The sequence below is a fragment of the Lepidochelys kempii genome, chromosome 2, assembly GCF_965140265.1.
Source record: "Lepidochelys kempii isolate rLepKem1 chromosome 2, rLepKem1.hap2, whole genome shotgun sequence".
NCBI classification, from domain to species: Eukaryota; Metazoa; Chordata; order Testudines; family Cheloniidae; genus Lepidochelys; species Lepidochelys kempii.
The window spans coordinates 15,040,629-15,061,694 of NC_133257.1; the positions used below are offsets into that span (position 1 = coordinate 15,040,629).

The window sequence follows — 21,066 nt, forward strand, 5'->3', positions numbered from 1 at the left end:
TCTGTCTTCTTCATGTGGCTTACAGACTTTATAGGACAGGAACTTTCTATTTCTGTGTTTGTAGAGCATCTTGCAATCACAGCTTGATCCTGTTGGTGCTACTGCAATACAAATAATAATACCGATCTCATGGGGATGTTGTGTTAGTAAATTAATTGTTTTAAAAGTGCATTGAGATCCTATGATGGAAGGTGCTTTGGAAGTATATAAGACATTATTTTATAGACACAAATATTGGTGTCAAAAGTGGATAAGGTATGTCATTCACTGACGTTTTCTATATCTGTCCCAAGTATTTAATGAATTGAGTAGAAATTAATTTTCCTGAGCTTTGATGCCAATTAACTGGCACAGTTGTACATCAGCAATTTGTGTATTTCCATTTGTTGTTCTTTAATTAGTCACAATGACAAAGGTTGCAGCTTTAATTAATGTGGTGTAGTGTTCTAGTAATTTTAATTTAGAAGTAATATAAAAAGGTCTTTCTCCTAGATGATTTTTTATTAAAGTGTGATGTAGAATGAATATTTGATTTCCCTTTTTTGCAATGGAGAGTATCTTTGTCCTAACCTGAACTAAAGATAGTTTTCTTTTGTACTCTGTTTCATATTATGCCCATTAATAGAGAAGCAATTTCACTTTAGTTATAAAGACATAGCAGTGAGCCTCTGCTGTAATCGGGAGGTTTGGTAAAGATTATAATATCTAGGGAGAGGGAGAGAGTGGCATCCTTGAGGATTAATAAGTGTCAGTGAAAGAGCCTGGCAGCTAAACTAAATTTTGTTCTGTTTTATCAGAATATAAAGTTTAATTTCACTCCATCTGCGGAATACCATATGCTAGCTTTCCATTGCTGTACAAATGAATGTTCTAGCTAATCACTTTATTCATGCAATACTGTGTGCAATGAGAACTTGACTTGTAATCAGCCTACCAGAGTACACATCAAGCATTTAATTAGCACTAGCTGGAGCCATCGTTTGCCAGGGGAATGGATGATGATGTCTAGAGGGCCATCTGGTGGCATAGTACTTAAGAAGGCACAAGGAGCTCCCCTAATATTTATATTTATTTAATTTAGTGTGGTCTAGTCATCTGATACAACACACCGTTGTATTCAATCTATTTGTAGTTTGGTTTAGTGATGAAAAAAAATCCAGTGAAAACAAATACTAATTTGCATAACTGCATGCATCTAAGTTCTGATATTTGGCCAAATTATTTTCATAAAAAAACTGTTAAAAAATTGGTGAAATCTAATGTAGAAATTGGAAGTTTATGATTTTGTCATACTGTACTAGTTTTTTTAATTATGCTGCTGTGAAGACACTGTAAACAACGTACCATATCCGTTTAAAGACCATAATGAAAAGATACCTGTATTTACACTTTAAAAATGTTAAAATAAATCTATAGTTCAAACTCACAAAAGCAAAGATATTTAGGGTAAGGTGCAGTTTCCATTTTATGTTACCAAAGTAAAACAAGGATATTGCAGAAGTCCCAGAAAAGTGAATAATCTTACTGGATGTACTGCTATGAAGTCTGATAACACTGAACAACAGCATTAAAGGAGTTTTGTTTTTGTTTTTATTAACAAAACATGGACCCAACTTTGGAAACATTTACAATATTAAGAGTATGACAGTATTTTAAAAAAATGGTCAAACATCTACTTGACAGAGAACTCCACCACTCACAAAAGCACTTCACCCCACTAAGGCCTTGCTTCGTACTTCAAGGGCCAACAAACTGGAGCTGTATCAAGAAAAAGGGGAAACAAAATTCAGAGACAAAGGCTGCCATGGCTCCAGTCCTGCAAGATGTTGGGTTGAGCATCTAAATTGCTTTTATCTGCTGGGATTATACATAATGGGGAGGTTCTCAGATACCTTGTTGATGAGTTCATTAAAAAAAAAAATAGTCTCTAACTGATCATCCTTTGAAGAGATGGGAGATCTAATAGCCTTTCCCCCTCCCTAAATATTGTGATTCACATACAAGGCTTTATATTACAGATGGGCCTAAATCAAAACTCAGAATATGGATACCCCCAAACTTGGAGGAATTTTGGGTGTGAATCTAGATGTAAACTTTTGGCTCATGCCTATCTCTGCTTTTTAGATTTAAAATCTTGGCACAAATTCCATCTAAAAACAAATTGCTAGCCAGTACAGTCTACAAAGTATAATTGTATAAGTGGAACCAATGCATTCTGCATTTTTTCCCTAGTAGTGTTTTGGTGGTTGGTTTTGTTTTTTTTTTTTTTTTTTTTTGGCCTAGCAGTGGGATGTGAAGGTCAGGATCAGTGTAGTCCTCTTTGGTGGAGAGGTTCATCTCTCACACGTGTACTCACCGTCCTTCAAAGGGTTTCCAGTTGTGCAGCAAACAAAAAACACAGGTCCTTGCCAGTCAATAGTTTGTTTACATTCTACCCTGGGGCTCACATGCCCCTCACAGAAACACAAACTGGGTGAGGAGAAGATCCACTCAAAATTGTATCATACACATTGTAGTGGTTCAGCTAGTCTGATTATACTTAAAATAGTAAGTGTTTAATACATGGAGAAAGCAAAATCTTGTGAGTTATTGCTGCTTAAGTTGACAGAAAAAGGCACAAACTTGAATAGGCTTGAATAGCTTTCTTGTATCCCAAAAATGTAAGGGTAGTAAGAGGATACTCTCTGGGATCATTGAAGTTTAAGGGAAATTATACCAAAAATATCTTCTTTTGTTTTTGTTTTTTCCCCAGGTGGCATTAAATGCCCAGTTTGCAGTTTTGTGTATGGTACAAAATGGGAGTTCAACAGACATCTTAAGAACAAGCATGGCCTGAAATTAGTGGAACATGACGGGGAAGCAAAGTGGGAGGTAAATACAAAATTGCTACATCTTTGCCCCAAAATTTCCAAATTCTCTAGAAAATACAAGATATGATCTAGAATGTGTGTAAAAAGTGTATCATGGACTTTCTTACATGGTCGAAAGTTGTCTTCTATCCATTATCTCTGGCTTGAATGCATACAGTTACTCCTGGGGGAATTCTGCACTAAAATATTAAAAATTCTGCATATATTATTTGTCAAAATAACATTATATAATCATGCCAGTTTCCATTATTTTGCTAATTTATTTCAAAATACCTGTCGGCAAGTATGTCTGTAACAATACAGAGATGCACAAAATTTCCCCCAGGAGTAGAGAGTTAAAGAAACCCCTATAACAACCCAATTCTGTTTCTCTGCCCCCTCCCCACCAGAGTCCGGATGCGGGTTGCCCCCAGCCCAGACACCTGCACCCCTTCCCCTCCAGAACCCAGCTGTGGACCCCGCAACCCAAACACCTGCACCCCCTCCTTCTCCCCACTCCCCCACCCCAAGCTCAGGAGAGGTGGACCCCCCCCCCCCAAGCTAAAACCTGCACCCCCTCCTTCTCCCCAAGGAGAAACAACCTGATGCTGGGTCCTGAGCTTGTATGGCGTTTCCAGCACACCACCTCCTTCCTTCAGGGCATGCTGAGAATTGCAGTTCCCAGGAACGCTCCAGCTCCCTCTCCCTCCCCCGGCAGTGTCTTCTATTTGCGAGCTGGGCTCTGCTGGGTCCAGCAGCCCCTACTGGCGGCCAGCAGCTCTGCAGCCCATTTCTGTGGGGGGTGCGGGGGGGAAATTCTGTGTGCACAACATTAATTTCTGCTCAAATTCTGCATGTGCAGCAGTGCAGAATTCCTCCAGGAGTAATACAGTGCTAAGGTTAACTACTGTAATGTCTAGCAGGATTAACAAAATAATAGTTGGTGGTTCTTCAAATACTGTCCCTGTGGGTGCTCCAGTTCAGGTATGCCTGTACTCTACATCTTTGATCAGAGATTTTTGGTGGCTGTGCCTGTTTGGTCCACACATGCAAGCTCACCTCATGCCCTCACCTCATTGCCTCATGCCCTGTACCAAAGATATAAAGGGCCATGGATGAACAGCCCTCAGTCCCTTGTCAACGTCCTTTGGCCTGAGATGGAGTCTGCTGTGTGCCTGTTCTCTTTAGTACTGTATTTAGCAGTTAGTTAGTATGTAGTTAGTTCTTTGATAGTGTTTATAGTTGTTGGAATAGTTTTTCCCTTTTTATCTTTCCTTTAAAAAATTATAGATTGACATAGATTGATTTAAAATCTTTCCCTATTAAGGGGTAATCTTTTGTTATTTTGCTTGGAGATGCTGGGCTCTTGGGATTTAAAAGGTGTCTCTCCTGCTGTGAGACTATCCTGATAAGTGATGGGCATTTTCAGTACCTCCACTCTTTGGGAGATACTCATGTTCCCAGTGAGTGTAGGATCTGCACTTCTTTCAAAGGTAGATCCCGAAAAAATAGGGAGATCAAGTTTTAATTCCTGATGATGAAGTAAGCCTTACGACCAGCTTCAGGGGCAGAGGACAACCCGCACCACATACACAGACCTCCCAGTACGGTTAGTGCCCTGTCTACCTCAAGATCTCGGTCATTGGCAACTACTTGAGACGTAGGCAGTACTGGTTACATCTACAGCACTGAAGACCTCAGCAAAGGTAGCATCGACATCTGCTGCCTGGATGCAGAAAGAGATAAAGACTAAATCTCTGAGAAAGTCTGACTCCGATGCCCGAGAATGCTATGGAGACCTCGGTCCCAAAGGGAATTCAGTGCAGGCTCTGAGTGCTTTCTGTACTGCAAGGACAGTGAAGACAGATTCAAGAAGTCAATTGTCATAGACAGACTTGGTACCGAGCTCAGGTACCCATACCCAGAGCTGCAGAGCCACTTCCAGGAGTATTCTATGCGTGTCCCCAAACAACAGTCGGTACTGATAACATGGAAGTGTATGATACCGAAGACTGTTCAACTGCCTATGTTACTGATGTAATCGCAGTCGACTCTTTCCAATGCCAAGCCCTGGGTGCCAGCTACCTTGGTACCAAAGCCATCCTCTACAGGTTCTTGCTCGACCCATTCTTTGATGCCATTGGTACCTCAAGAATTTTGATACTTCAAGGACCTTCTAGTATTTTTGGAGCTGGAGTCTCCTCTGTTAACTGGTACCGCGGGTTTATCCACACCAAGACTTACTCAGTTACCACCCCCCATTAGTTAAAGTACCATACTCGCTGTTGTCTACCGTACAAGTTGAACAGTTATCCTCCCCCACACCTTGGAGTATGTTTAGAAGGACTCCTCAGACTCTCAGATATTGGTACATGGTTTCCCTGTCTACTCTAAAACACATAACTGTGTCTCTTACACTGATTAATTGGCAGAGGATAGACCTCAAACGACACCCACATGACAAGAACACAGATGGATGCCTCCACCAATATCCTTGTTGGGACCTTTGGGCATTCTGTTGTCAACAATTTGCAGCAATTCTTCACACCATCGGAGGGAGCAAAGAAGGGCTTATTCTCCTCTAGCATAGCTTGTGGCAGAGGTGGTTGAGGGGGAGACCTTGGTGGTGCAAAAATCAAGGGTAGACAAGGAGTTGATGCCTTTTACAAATATTTCCTCCTCATTGCCTGGTGAAGCTGTGATGCCTCCACTGCCTTCTGTGGCAGATAACTTCAGGCAGTTCTAAGAACTGATTAAGCGAATTGCTGAAATGCTTCAGATTCCTTTAGAAGAGGTTTAAGTATCCAACCATAAACTCCTGAATATTTTATAGTTTAGCATCCATTCTGGTCAGTGAAACTCTTATGGAACCCACTAAATCTATTTGACAAACCCCAGCTACCACACCACCTACCTACAAAAGGGCAGATAAAAAGTATCCTGTCCCTGCCAGGGAATCAGAGTTTTAATTTTCTCACCTGGATCCAGATTCCCTGTAGTGGAGGCTGTTAATGAACAAAGCAGATAACATACCTCAAAGTCCACCCTGTACAGCAAGGACCACAGGAGGCTTAATATTTTTGGCTGAAAATCTTACTCTTCAGCCACACTTCACTTTAGAACAACGAACCATCAGGTGCTCATGGCCAAATTTGACTGTTTGAATGGCAACAAATTCTATTTCTTTATGGATCATCTGCAAGAGGAACATAACCAATTTAAGGCCATTATTCAAGAGGGTCAGCTCCTGGCAAGAACATCACTCCAGGCCTTCTGGGATGCTGCTGACACTGCATCGTGTTCAATGTGGTGTTCATGAGAAGAGCATCTTAGCTTTTGGGCTTCCCAAGTGAGGATCAGAGCACCACTGAGGACCTTGCCTTTGACAGTCACACTCTCTTTCAAGATTTGACAGGTACATCTCTCCACATTCTAAAGTACTTGAGCTATGTTAAGATCCTTGGAAATTTATACTGCTGTAAATTAAAGGAGATTTAGCTGGTCTCAGACAGCACAAAGAGCATGCCCAACCCCGTATTCAACTTATTGTGGAACAGCTGAGCCCTGAGCCAAGAGACCAAAATACTCTAAAAAGAAACCTCCTTCAGCTACAGCTACATCTTCTCAGCCATCCACAACCTCTAAGTGACAGTTCTGATGACTTGGTCGAGAGTCTCAACCCCCCGATTGACTAGGACTTACAGCTGCAATATCAAACCCCATCCCCTCCTTTTGGATGTCACCTCTCCCATTTTCAAGCTGCATGGGAGAATATAACATGGAGCAAATGGGGTTTGGAAGCCATAACATTTGGCTGCACAGTCCATTTCAGTTCTGTTCCCTCCTATCCATTCTCCCTCCCCTTCCCTGTTCAGGGAACCATCTCATGATTAATTGCTGACATGAGGTTGCCTCACTTCTGTGTGTTGGGGCTATAGAACCAGTTCTTGTGCAGCACAGGGGAAGGGTATTCTATTCAACATACTTCCTGATTCCAAGTGGAATGGAGGTTGAAGGCCAATTTTAGATCCCAATATCTAAACAGATATGTGGAACAGCACAAATTCAGGTTGGTGACCCTTTCAGCAGTAATTCCCTTGTTAGATTCAGGAGATTGGTTTGTGATTCTCGACCTACAAGATGCATATTTTCATGTGGCTATTCACCCTTCACACAAGAGGTTTCTTTTATTTTCTAATCAACAATGATATCTACCAATACCAGGTGCTTCTTTTCACCCTATCTTCTGCCTCCAAGATATTCTGGCAGTAGTTGCCATCCACCTACATCGTTGGGATATAAATGTTTTACCGTTTCTGGATGATTGGTTGATTGGGGCAGATCTTATCAGGAAGTGGTGGTGGCCATAAATGTGACACATTCTCTCCAGAAGACATCCCTACAAGTAATTGACATTGGGAGTCTCAGGAAGAGTACGCTTCTTCATCATAACCATTCCCTATTCAGGGCATCCTGGGGGATGCAGTACAGCAGAAAATATCATCTCTGCTCCTGCTTCCAAAATCAGGTCTTCTTTCCCTCACAGACCACCTCAGGAAGAGAAAATGGTCCACTGGGACATTGAACAGGATGACATGCAAGAACCAGATTGCCATTAGAAGAGACTGGACATATCTACATCTTCCCTGGATGAAGCCATCGCTCCAGTGGTCCCAACCCAGCCAGACAATTAACACATCTTTCAGGAGTTCACTGGAACAAACAGTTGACACACTGGAGATTCAAGTACAGGAGGAGTCTCAGAACCAATTGGTCATCCTGCACTCCTTGATCCCTGGCAGGTGTGCAATGCCAATAAATGAGAATGTATTGGAGCCGGCCAAAGAGCTCTGGTCATCCCAGCTACCATCTCCCCTCAAAGGGGCTTGAGTATTTTTATAACTATCCAACAACTGGGTCCCTAGTTCATGAGAAGTCTAAACTGCAGAGTCCACCCAAAATGACACTGGGGTAAAGATCCAAAGGAACTGGACTACTTTGGCAAAAGGCTTATTCCTGAGCCACCTTTTAGATGTCTGTTGAATTACCATGTGTTCCAGGTTAAATAAAACTTCTTGATTTGGAGCCGGATGTTGCAGTTCATTGAGAGACTCCCTCACAGCAGAGAGAGGAGTTAAACTTCTTGATAATGGAGGGACAACTAGCAGTTCACTCTTCTCTGCAGGCTTCTCTCAATGTCTGACACAGCAGCGTGTTGTATAGCAGCTGCTGTTACAATGTGCAGGGCTTCATGGTTGCAGTCTTCGGGAATATGGAAGGAGGTTCAAATGACCATGGGGGGACCTTCTCTTCAAAGGCTGTGACCTATTTCATACACACACTGTCAAAGCCCTGCACACTTTGAAGGACTTAAGGATCACTTTGCAATCCCTAGAAAGGTATACCCAAACCCTAAGGAGGGAACTCTACAAGCCTCACCTATCAGAGGCAACCCTCCCCTAATATTATGGATAACTAAGATCTTTAGAGCCCCTGAGGAAAAGAGAGGTTGCAGAGGAGAAGACCCTTCTGCCACACACTCTGCACTGACGTCATGCCAGAAAATTTGACAGGATGGTTGAGAGTCTGCATAGAATAGCAGGATCTACTTTTTCCCCCACTTGGAACTATCTTTTATTTTTAGGAGGCCTGAAACCAGATTATCTCAAAAAAGTGGGTCATGGAAATTGTGGATAAGAGGTACTCTGTCCAGTTCCAGTCCCTCCCTCTCTGACACTTCCCTCTCTCATTCTCTTCAGGGACACCCTTGATAAGATACTGTTAAAGGAAGAGGAAGCCTTTATGCAATTCAGAGCAGTGGAAGAAGTCCCTATAGAATTCCAAGGTGAGGAGGGTTATTCAGATTATTTCCTAATTCCAAAGAAGAAAGGGAACTGGCATCCCATCCTGGACTTCCAATGACTCAACCAATTCATACATTGCTTCAAGTTCAGGATGGTGACCTTCACTTCTATAGTTCCTACCCTACATCTTCAATATTAGTTTGCACTCAATTTACAGGACACCTGTTTCCAGATAGCAATTCACCCAGCCCATAAGAAATACCTTAAATTGGCTGGTTGCTAGTCACATTACCAATACAGCATGACTTCTTTTGGTCTCTCCACTGGTCCCAGAGTATTCATAAAGTGCCAAGCATTCATGGTGGCTCCCTTAGGGAGGAAGGACGTGCATGTCTACCTATACTTCAACAACTGGTTAATTCAAGGACAGTCTCCTCAGCAAGTGAGCAATTCATCAAAGGTAGCCTTCATGCTCTTCGCTGCTTTGGGTTTCAGAGAGAACAAGGAGAAATACAGTCTGACCCTCACTGAATAGATTTCATAGGGGCAATATTGGACTCCGCAGTACCAAAAAGCCTACTTGTCACAAGACAGATTCCTCACTCTTCTGAACTTCATCAGTCAACTCCAGGCTTGCCCAGTATGAATAGTTAGAGCATGTCTCAGACTAATGGAAAACATGGTTTACTGCTCCTACATGTCGCAGTTTGCCAGACTCCACCTACACGCCACGCAGACTGGTTGAGATCAGTGTAGCTACCTGGAAGACCCCATATAATCATGATATTTATGGTCCCACAAAAGTTGTCCCCTCGTTAGATTGGTGGAAGGACCCTCCTGCAGGTGTACAGCAGAGGATCATTATCACCGTTCCTATCAACAAAGACACTGGTGATGGATGTAGCCACTCTTAAGGCTTGCCTAAGCAGTGTGCTAAGGTGCACCACTGGGGTGTGAATTCTTGTGTGCACCAGAGTGCACTCACTAAATACCCACGTGGGCCCTGCTGGCGCTCACTAAAAATTCCTTTGTGTGCGTTTATGTCGTGCAGTACTGTGTCAATGCACCGTAGGACTCTTCTAATGTGTGCCAGCAGGGTCCACACAGATAGTTACAGTTAATGCAGGACATGCTGGTGTGTACTAGAATTCACACCCCAGCTGGTGAGGATTAGGTTATTGTGTAGACAAGCTCTTGTAAGGCGATCTCCTCTAGACCAAATTCAGACACAAGGCCTCCCCAAGAACTAAATCTCCACATAAATATGCTAGAGCTAAGAGCCTTTTGCCTAGCATACATGGTATTTCTACTCACACTCTGAGGAACCACTATCCAAATACTGATGGACATCACTATGTACTACGTCAACAGGCATCGACAGGCTCAATCACTGCCTCTTTGCCAGGAATCAGTCCATTTCTGGGAATGGTGTGTTTATCATCACCTCACTCTAATGGCCCTACATATTTCAGATTTTAAAAACACGCAGGTGGACCAGCTTAACAGACACTACTCACACGCTCATGAATGTTCTGTCAGTGATTCAATTCTGTGAAGTATCTTCTGTAATGTGAATAGACCTGTTTGCCATGGACAAGAACAGCAAATGCTAACTATCCACTCTGGGAGTGAGCGGGAGGCTGGGGGAGGGGGAGAATCAAGCCCAGTCTCCCTGTCAGCTGCCTTACTCATCCCCTGAGCACTGGGACTTGTGTACGTTTATCCATCCATTTCATTCATACTTAGGATCCTGACGAAACTTGATGAAGGTGGGATGCAGCCCATAATATGCTGCTAGCCCCAGCATGTAACAGTTTTGGCTACATAGTTTTCACACACCCTATAGTTGGTAGGTTCTTCAAAGGACTCATCCATTTCTTTCCTCCAATCATACGGACCCTAACCTCCTGGGACCTCGACATTATGTAATAAGGCTGATGGGGCTCCCTTTGAACATTTAGCGACCTGTTCCTTATACCAGCTGTCTATGAATATTGCTTCATAGTGATAGTAAACTCAGCCTGAAGAGTAGGAGAGATCCAAGCTGTCACAATAAGACCACCATATACAGTATTCCATAAGGACAAGATAACATTGAGGCTTCACCTAACATTCTTGCCCAAAGTTGTTACTGACTTTTTCCTGAATCAAGTGATTTGCAAGTTTTATTTCCCAAGCCTCATAACGGTTAAAGGGAAGCTTTCACACCTTAGGCGTAGTCAAGATTGACTGTTCAGGAATTTTCCGTTACATTCCTGGCCTTTGTTGACAGGATGAAGAATCAAATGATATCTATAAGAAGTTCCTGATTGTAACTGATTTACAATAGCTCAGTTGGACCCATTTTCACAGATAAGAGCCCATTCCACCACACTGTAAGCAGCTTATCTTAAAGCTTAAAGGGCTTTTCAGTATGACATTTGTAGAGAAACTACCTGGAGTTCAGTTCACACCTTCACTCGACATGACTCCTGACAGAGGACTCCAGGTCAAATGCCTGATTTGGCTGCATTGTCCTGCAGTCCTTGTGTCAGCAGATTCTGAATACCACCTCCATGAAAAGAGAGTATTGCTTGCGAGTGAACAGAAATGGGATCTGTGTGGACAGTCAGTTGAAGAAGAGTGGTTTCTCACTCTGTAGTAACTGTGGTTCTTCAAAATGTGTTATCCACTTGTGTTCTACAACCCACCCTCCTGCCCTGCTACTGCAAAATCCTATATCACTTGGATTCTGCTTTAGGGAAGGAACTGAAATGTCGTTGTGACTGACCCAACGACTATGCCCTTGGCTATTAGGAGCAAGTATGGTCCCAGCAAGCACTGCTCTTTAAAAGAATCTGATCTCATGTGATTAGGGCACATGCAAACCAGAAGCTGGAATACTTGTGGACAACATAACTTTTTTTGCAAGGTAAGTAGCCAATCTTCTTGACACAAAGGGTCATTTTCTGGCTTCAAAGGAATTTGTCCAGATTTATATTGGCAGTGTAGGTAAGAGGAGAATTTGGCCCAAAATGTCTTCCTTAGAATCTAACAAGTGTGTAATTAGGTTATTAATTATAAATTACATGCACAATAAAAATAAAGTCAAATTAACGTGGCATTTTGTAAACGAATTTGATGCAACTATCTGGACGTCTAATAGAAGTATAAATAAGCTTATGGGGTGAAATCATGGCTTCCATTGAAATCAATGGCAAAATTTCCATGAACTTCAATGGGGCCAGGATTTCTCATGTTCTTCCATAAAATATGTTGTTATAAATCTGTCATCCAGTTTTTCCTTATTTAAATTTGGGGCACCAAGTGCCCTCTGTAATTCTCAAGAGTTAAAATGAGATCATTGACCTGTTTTTTAGCTAACAACTGAAATTTCTGAGGAAGCATCCACTCAGTATCTGCACATCACAGAGGCTGAAGACGTTCAAGGAACTCAAGCTGCTGTAGCTGCATTACAGGACCTAAGATATACCTCAGAGAATGGTAACGGATATTTTTAGTTTGAAAGGGTAGACTAGATCTTCTTTTCATCAGAGTTCCCAACTCCTGTGAATACAGTGGGAAACTTGAAAAGGAAATATTTATTCTTCTGTGTTGATTTTTAAAAAGGTATTTTCTATATGGTAGTGAGGTACTAATACTGTAGTGTGGTAAACATTTCTTTGTAAGGTCATCTGTAATCGTTTTTAAAAGGACAATGTCAAGTTTTTGGACCCACAGTGTGGTTTACCAGAGGAGTTCTCAACCTCTTTCTTTCTGAGCTGCCCCCAACATGCTATAAAAACTCCATGGCCCACCTGTACCACAACAACTGGGCCTGCATTGGGTGCGGGCGGGGAGAGCAAGCAGGGCAATTGCCTGGGTCCCCATGCCACAGGGGCCCCTGTGAAGCTAAGCTGCTCAGGTGGTGGGGCTCAAAGCCTTGGGCTTCAGCTTTCTGACCTAGGCCCCAGCAAGTCTAATGCTAGCTGTGCTTGGCGGACCCCCTGAAACCTGCTCGCTGACCCCCAGGGGTCCCAGATCCCTGGTTGAGAACTGCTGGTCTACCATAAAGCGGTTAGAAACTGATTAGGCATGTCAACCAAAAAATTTTTTTTTCATTTTTCATTCATATTACTGTTTATAAGAAATTAAAAATAATTACCACTGCACACCCAAATAATTACCAATGCACACTCATCTATATATACAGTGATCATCAATAAATCATCAACATTTATTACACCACTGTTTTTGACCTTACTACAGTATTTGTGGAATTTCCTGTATGAAATATAGAAAATATCATAGTACAGACAAATAGCATGACAGAATAAATGTTGAATGTTTAATTGCGATCCTCTAGATAACATTTGTGCCTTGCTGCAAGAGTCAACCAGCCAGCAGAAGATATACAGTTGAATAGTTAATCTACCGTGTTCTCAGTTAATTATGATGGTATGCAAACGAGGAAATAAGCCCACCAGAGCTGTATTGGCTTGTGTTTGACAAGAAACGGGAGCACTAATTTAATATTTGCTAAATGGAAAATGACAAAATCGGGAGGGAAAGAAGAAATTATTTTCAAGCTTCTGAGAGTACTAAAACAGAAGAACAAAGTGTGTGGGTATGAGTTTGATGAAGAAATAAACAAGGGTCTCTGTGATGCTGCCTAGCAGACTACTTATCACAGGATCCCACTTTTGTAATGGATCCATTACTATGACTTAGTATAGTCATTCTTGAAATGTATATTGTTCACCCTTGATCCCTGACCTGAATTCGGAGGGATTATAATTTTGGGTAACACACATTTCCTTTGCTAAGCATGTTAATTTGGTAGCAGAATGGAATTTTCAAGCATATTAAATGAGGAGGTATCACTGACAATTTATATATATATATACACATATATATATTTTTGCATTTTCCCCCAGTGGGAATTCTGAATACATCGGAGGAATCCTTTGCAATCTTTGCCCAGTCATGCATACATTTAAATTTAAAATAAGCATAATATGGGTTAAGTTTAAGCATAAAGCTTTCAAAACATATTTTGTTAGTTTAGTGTTTCAGACTTTTTTGTTTAGAATATTTTTTTGACATATTTCCTTTGGAAAAACTTGAAGAGAAGTAACATCTTGTCCAGAGGCAGAGTTATACAGTCACACACCAGAACAAATTAAAACATACATTAAAACAAGCAGAAATAAAATAATGTTGACTCATACAAATAACAGCATGTCAACTTCTTCATATTTGAAACTTAAGTTATATCGGCCATGTTCTCCCCGGAGTGGAGTTTGGGGTTAGGGACCCAGTTATGGCCCGCTTAGTTCTGTGGGCTGCTCTGTCCCTGTCCCAGCATGAGCTAAAGGAGCTTAGTGGCTGCTCTAACATATGCAAACTGAGTATCAACATAACGTAGCTCTGCCAGGTTCTTTTCTTCCAGAGACATCTAAAACACAGATAGGTGGGCAGAAGGGATAGGAGTTCCTTACAACAAAAGGAATTTTTCACTGACTAGCTATGGCCATGTTCTGTCCCCTTCATGCTGCTGTAGGGTCATAATCTCAGTTCTGTATATTCTGTAAACTGACTATTCCTCTGTCAGAGCCCCACACACTCAGAAAATGAAAAAGTGTGGCAAAAACTGCTATACAAATAAAATGATCAGGCATGATCTTTCTAAAGAGAATTCATTTTCCCCTTCAGCGCATTACTGACAAGGGTGGTTGTTCTGGGTTGAGAGGAACTGCAGATGGTCAAACAGATGGCAATGGTAGACAAACAATATACTAAATAGCTGTCCTGATTATTATAACTTTAGAGTTCAGATTCTGTTAAAGCTGAACCGTTAGCAAATACTCATTTGGAGTCATAAATCTTTGCAGCTTTGTAGTTTACAGTTACTGCTGTAAGTTCTGCCTATTGATTGTTTAATCAATTAGTTCTTCTAGATCACTTTCAGATATGGATAAAAATGAACTATGCAAATGCCCGTCCTGTTCCTGAGGACACTTATTTTGTGAATACTTTCTCCCATTGATCCACTATTAAAATGTCATGTTATTGAGCTGCTTCTATATATAGGAGGAGTTCTACATGTGAGGGTGGAGGCCAGAGAGAGAAGAGCATTTTGATTCACGGAGCCTTAGAGCTGTCTTGGCTATAATTGTCTTGTGCCCATTATCTTTCTAATAAGGTGAAAGACTTGACTCTACCGCTGTAAACATCCTTCAGCAAATCATTGAATTGGGGTCAGAGACCCATGATGCTGCTGCTGTTGCTTCTGTGGTTACCATGGCACCTGGAACTGTTACAGTGGTAAAGCAGGTAAGAGCTCTTCTGTTCCTTAGAAAATACACATTTTATTCTCATTAATTTTTTCATAAAATATTTATTTATTTCACAAAGGAACTTTTATCTCTTTAAATGAGAGTACAGTGAAGGCCAACTTTTGAATAAGAATTAAAGGATTGACTCATTCAGTATAATTCCATCTTCTGCCGCAGGCGGGTGGAATTTTTTACTTGTGTGCATAAAGGTTGGATATTTGCGCATAATAGTTGTTGATTACTTTCTCTGTGTGTGAGCTTCCAGCTTTTTCAACATAAGATGTCAAAGAACTTACTTTCAGGATTTTTAGAACAAAACTGAAAGTAGTTTTGTTAGTAAATTTATTCAGCATGTCTTTATTTTGCATTAAGCTAAGGTAGCATTAGCTCTTAAACAGCAATTTTTTTCTGAAAAATGACTGTAAACTTTACTGTAAAAGGAGCATATTTTGTATTCCCCATGTAGTCAGCTCTACTGATATTTGTAATAAAAATAAGGTTTTTGTTTTCACTTGATTGACTACTTTTCAGACTCTTAGTGCTACAGAACCAACACCACTCAGGGTTTGTCTTCATTGAACAGTTAACTCAAGCTCTAGCTCAAGAGTTACCCCTAACTCGAGTCCTGTCCACACACAAAACCGCTTAACTCGAATGTGGTGGTAACTCAAGATGACTGACCCCTCTGGCCCTCACCAGCTGTTAACAGTGTCACTGTTAACAGTAATCCAATACTTCTTTGTATCTGGAGTATTATTTCACAGCAGGCTGCTTTCTTCTAAGGTGAGCTGACCTAACTCAACAGGATTTACTTGAGTATAGATAATTCGAATTTACGCTGTAGTGAAGACATAGTCACAGAGAATTAAGATGGATTCTGATCTTCCTTGTGCATCATTAAGATAATTGCTTACCAAGTTCCAATCAGATATACCTGTGCAATCCACTGAAGACAACGAGATTACATAGGTGTCACTAAGAGCATATTTGGACTGAAAAATTTGATTGCTGGTGATAAATATGAGGAAAAGAAGTCAAGCATGACTTTCAGAACCATGTGAAATTAGCAAGGTAGCTATGGTCGGTTTCCTTTTTTCATGTGTGTTGTCTGGTGGTACGGAAGTCTAGAATTCAGGTGCCTGTAATCTGATGCTACAGCGTCTTTATATGTATAACAAGGTACATGCACTAAAAATGTAATATACTTTACATTGCTGTCTACATCAAGAAGCCATTTGGATAAAGCAGAAGTGGTTTCACTAACCTCTTTCCACTTCTTTTTCTTTCCATTAGAGGCATGGCAGCCCTCAGCTGAGGACTAAACTGAATTTGGACTCAGCTCCCCTTGCCGCAAGCTCTTAATGGCTGTTGCTATTGTTGAAGTCAAACTGTAGTTGATTAGGTGACAGCAGAATTCCCTTTCTGGACTAATACACTGTGCAGAGTTGCCATTAGTTTGAGAGGTAACTGCAGAAGCAAGGAGACAAAAACTAATTACCAGCCAAGTTTAGAATGCGGCTTGGTGTTTTAAAGAGCTTCATTTTTTTTTATTTTTTTTTTTTTACGGTAGATGTAATCAAATCCACACTCTGCCAACATGCCTTGGTTACCTGTTCTCAGCAACTGCACATAAGTCCTCGCTGTTAAAGTCTTTAATGACATACAACTACAATATTTGATGGGCTTTCTGTTGCCCTATTTCTCATTGCAAAGACTTCAAATGAAAATTTGGGATTCTTTAAGAAGAGTTTATTAGATGGCCAAAAAGCCATGATTCTGCATTCAAGAAAGAGGACAACTTGGGCTAAAAACCTGTCCTGGTTCAATGGAGAAGTGAAGGCAACGATTAGAAATAAACACATTATATATAACAAATATAAGAAGAGAGAAAATAGATAGTAATTGCTATAAATTAGTCAAAAGTTATGAAGAGTAGAAAATTGATAAAGTAATTTAAGACAAGTAAAATCTATAGCTGACAGAGCTAAGGACAACAAGGAGTTTTTAAAAGTATATTAGAAACAAAAGAAAACCTAGCAATGGTAGAGGCCTGTTACTAGAGGAGGATGGTAAAATTATTAATAATGATGCAAAAAAGACATTAATGTTCTATAAATACTTCTGCTCTGTACTTGAGGAAAAGCTGAATGGTGTGTTCAAATCACTTGAGGATAATAGAGTACTTATCAGTCCATTAGTAACTAAGGAGGATGTTAAACAACATCTACTAGTGATAAATATTTTTAAAGCAGAAGGTCCAGATAACTTGCATCCAACAGTCCTGAGAGTTGATCCTGTAAGAAATCTCTGGCCTGCTGATATTACTTTTTAATAAATCTTGGAATATTGAGAAAATTCCAAAACACTGGAAGAGTAATAATGTTGTGCCAATATTCAGATTAACAAATGGGATGACTTGGGTAACTACAGGCCAGAGATTGACATAGGGTCTTGGTGGCTGCTATCTAGGTCTGTTGGGCGGAGTGGTCCTTGAAGAGCCAGACATCCAAATATGGAAAGAGACCATGATGTCCCACTGACATAGGTGGGCTGCTGATGCTGAGTGGGCTTCCTTAAGACCCTCAGGGCCATGGAGAGCCCAAAGGGAAGGACACATTATTGGTAATGATCCGAGCCTATGACAAAATGCAGAATGCATTTGTGGGAGGGATAAAATAGTCACATGAAAGTAGGTGTCTTGAAGGTGAAGTGCGATGAACCAGTCCCCTGGATCCTGGGATAGGATTATGATAGCTAGCATCACCATCCTGAAGTGCTACGATAGGATGTAGTTGTTCAGGTTCCTGAGGTCTAATGTCAGCCTTTAGTCACTGCCTGGTTTGGGAATCAGGGAAAATAAACAAGGTAGGAAGCGGCTGGAAACAATAGACACCACAATTGCTGCATCTCAAGCTGTGGGTGGGTGAGAAGGAACTAGAGCGGTGGTGGGTCTGCACCGCTTTGAATGCCCTCACTTGGGAGCATGAGACTCTGTTTTGTGCAGGTGCAGACCCTGCTATTTATAATCTCCAATCAAGGGTGCATGGGCGCACACACATCCTGTGGCGGAGCATCCATAGGGACATATATTCAAAGGAGGAGGAGAAGTTGTTTATCTAGACAGTAATTTGTGTTCTTTGAGACGTTTTGTCTCCATGGGTGCTCCACCTCCCATTGTCCTTCCCCCCTGCTGTGGAGTCTTCTTTGCTGTATGGCCAAAAAAGTACTGGAGCTGTGGTGGGGGTTGCAACTCCTAATCTGCCCTCAACTTGGGAGCACGATGCACTGCTCTGTGCAGGCACAAATCCACAAACATTGCTGTTTACAATCTCCGGTCAAGAGTGTACTGGCACTCAGTTTAGCACCCGTAGGGGCAAAACATCTTGAAGAACTCAAGTTACTGCCCAGTTCAGCAATGTCTCCTAGCTAATCTAGTAATCTTTACTCAGCTTGGCATAGGAGCACTAAGCTCCTCCTCACCCTGTGCCCCTGCAGAGGTGCCACCCCACTCCCAGTACTGTGACCTCAAATCTTGGTTCCTCATAGCCCCAACACATCCCTGTTAACCTTCTCCTGGTTTCCCAAAGCCCTATGCAATCTCTCATGCCTTCCAGGGTTACGTCTACACAGCAATATAAGCCTAGGGTTAGTGGAACTCGAGTCAGCTGACCTGTGTCAGGGAGCCCTGGGCTTGAGAGTCTACCTTGCATTTTAACCACAAGTTAAGGATTTTCTGATCCATGCTCAAATTTAGTGCTCTGGCATCCACACTGCAGTGCACAGACATGAGTCACAGTAACCCTATCCTGGAGTGGCTAACGCTGACCTCCCTCCCCTCAAAGTGTTGACACTCTAGCCCTAAGAATGTGTTGCACTGTGGGAAAACTCTACTGCCCACTCTGTTTCCTAACAGTGAGGGTGTTATTGATGGGACTCAGGTGCCCATAAGTAGCTCTTGAGTACATACACCACATAATTAGCTTCTCTGGTGGCTGGCTCAGTAGAATAACTGCAGTTTGAGAAGGCTTTATGCTGAACTACCACCTAATCTGAGAATTGGGCTCTCCACCTCTAAGATGAGTCACATTGGCAGGAAAATGCCCATGTGCCTCTGTCCTGAGGATAATTAGGACATCAGTCCCCAGGGCTGTCAAACTAGGTAAAATGAAATTTTGCAATTCTTAATTTTTAAAATGGGACATTCAGTGAAGGTGTTTTTGTTTGTTTGGTTGTTTTTGTCTGTCTGTTTTGAAGTTTGACATAAAATGTAGGTTTCAGAGAAAAACACACACATACACCAACCTGGCTGCAGTGTGGATTCAAGTGTCTGCTCCCAACACATTCCCTGGGTCACTTCCTACCCTTGAGCCCACTTCAGGTCTGTCTTCCACAGGCAGCAGCTTGGCATCTCCATCTATCCCTGTAGCTGGTGGACTTTCCATAGCATAGTCCGGGATACCCTCCTCAGCAGTCTGGAGAGCTGACAGTCCTTCAGCAGGAGCCTGCAGCACACATCCATCCTCTTCCTCAGCTAGCCACAACTGAGATGATGAGTTTGTTTTTATCTGTTCCCTCCACAGAGAGCATGGGCAGCAGGGACAAGGGGGTAGGGCCTCTTGGGCCTAAAGTGATTGGTAAACCCCACTTGACAAGTGCAAGGTTGAGACACCCCATCACAATCAGTATTAATGAAAATTATTTTGTTTTAAGTAATGGGACCTTTTTTTCAATGAAAGAGTGAGAAGGAGAATTAACCTTGTACTGAAATGATGCCAATAAGAAACTGCAACTGTAAACCACAAAACTTAAAAAAAATATTATTTCAATTACTTTCTCCCTCCAAGTATTAAATCAAATCAATTTCTTTCTTATCTTAAACACAAACATCTAGTGCTTTGGACACTCCTACTTTCTTGCTATCTTTGTAAAGAAAGGCAGCTTGTATTAAAAAGGAATTCACTCCTTCACTTTTCAACCTACGGCCCCTTGCCACTGAGTTTACAATTGTAAACAGCTTGACACCAATCGGTTCTTTTCCCTTCCCTTTTACACTTCAGTGTGATCTCTTTCTTTTTCTGCTAGCCCTGATGCCAGATTAGTATAAGCACTGATCCTGTATCAAATCCTAGAATCCTTTTGCTCCCCTTTCCTGCATCTTTTTCAATATTTCCATTGTCCTACAAACATACAAACAATTGTGTCCTGAATTGAGGTCGCATAGAGGCAGAATTGGCCCATGAAGAAAAATGGACCTGAAACTGAGTCATGGTAAATTACCTCATTCTATCCTTGGAAAGTACAAATACCAATTTTTGATGCTTAAAGCAGCATTTATGTGCATTCTTCTGTAACAGATTTATTCATTCTGATGTAATTTGTGTTGTAGATTCACAGTCTTTTCCTAGACCTACTGTGAAGCCTACTTTTTTTGTGTACCAATTCAACTACCTGCTTGTCCGCAAGCTTACTCTTTATTCCCTGTATTCATGCTGATAATCTTTTACCAAATTCCGTATATTCCGTGTAGGCATATTATCTGGCCTCTTGTTTGTCTTCCCTCCAGAGGACTGCTTTTAAGATTATAATCCAGTCCATTCTTCTTGATCTTTTAAAAACTTTAAACAGCATTAACATGACTCTGCTGAGTCATCTGCTACTTGCCTTACCATGGACAACAGAAAAGCCTTGGACAGCAATTTTTTTTTATAGCTGGCTTGAGCCTGATGCTATGTCAACTTTTAATTACTCTGAATTCCTAACTGTTCTCCCTGTTGTGATTTTAAGACATGGTCATATTTCACTTTCCCACTGAAAATTTTATTTCACTTTCTATCCTATAACCTTGAGTTTCTCCTGTGGATTGTGGGACAAAAAAAATCACTCCAAGTATCAGCAGTATATCAGCATCATCTGTCATTAAGTTCCCACTTTGGTCCTTTAATGGCCTGACTGAGTCCTTGCTTAGAAGTTTGGTTCTTGTTTTTCTAAAACAACATTTATTTCAGATACTTCTATTTCTTGTATTATTTTTATGTAATTTTTTCATTAGAAACCCACTTGTCTTAGGAGTATATTGATATCTAAACTGGGAAAAAT

At 41.3% G+C, this 21,066-nt stretch overlaps 1 protein-coding gene across 4 annotated transcripts in view; it reads left to right on the plus strand.

The window, feature by feature from the left end:
- The window catches only part of ZFAT (zinc finger and AT-hook domain containing), a 140,637-nt gene that overhangs the window by 112,640 nt on the left and 6,931 nt on the right, over positions 1-21,066 (plus strand). For 3 of the 4 annotated variants that reach the window (XM_073330062.1, XM_073330060.1, XM_073330063.1), the window contains exons 13-15: positions 2,753-2,871; positions 12,013-12,136; positions 14,838-14,968. In XM_073330062.1, the coding sequence (XP_073186163.1) occupies positions 2,753-2,871; positions 12,013-12,136; positions 14,838-14,968 (374 nt within the window). Of the gene's footprint in view, positions 1-2,752; positions 2,872-12,012; positions 12,137-14,837; positions 14,969-21,066 lie in introns of those variants that run through there. The other variant, XR_012157074.1, reaches the window with a different exon arrangement.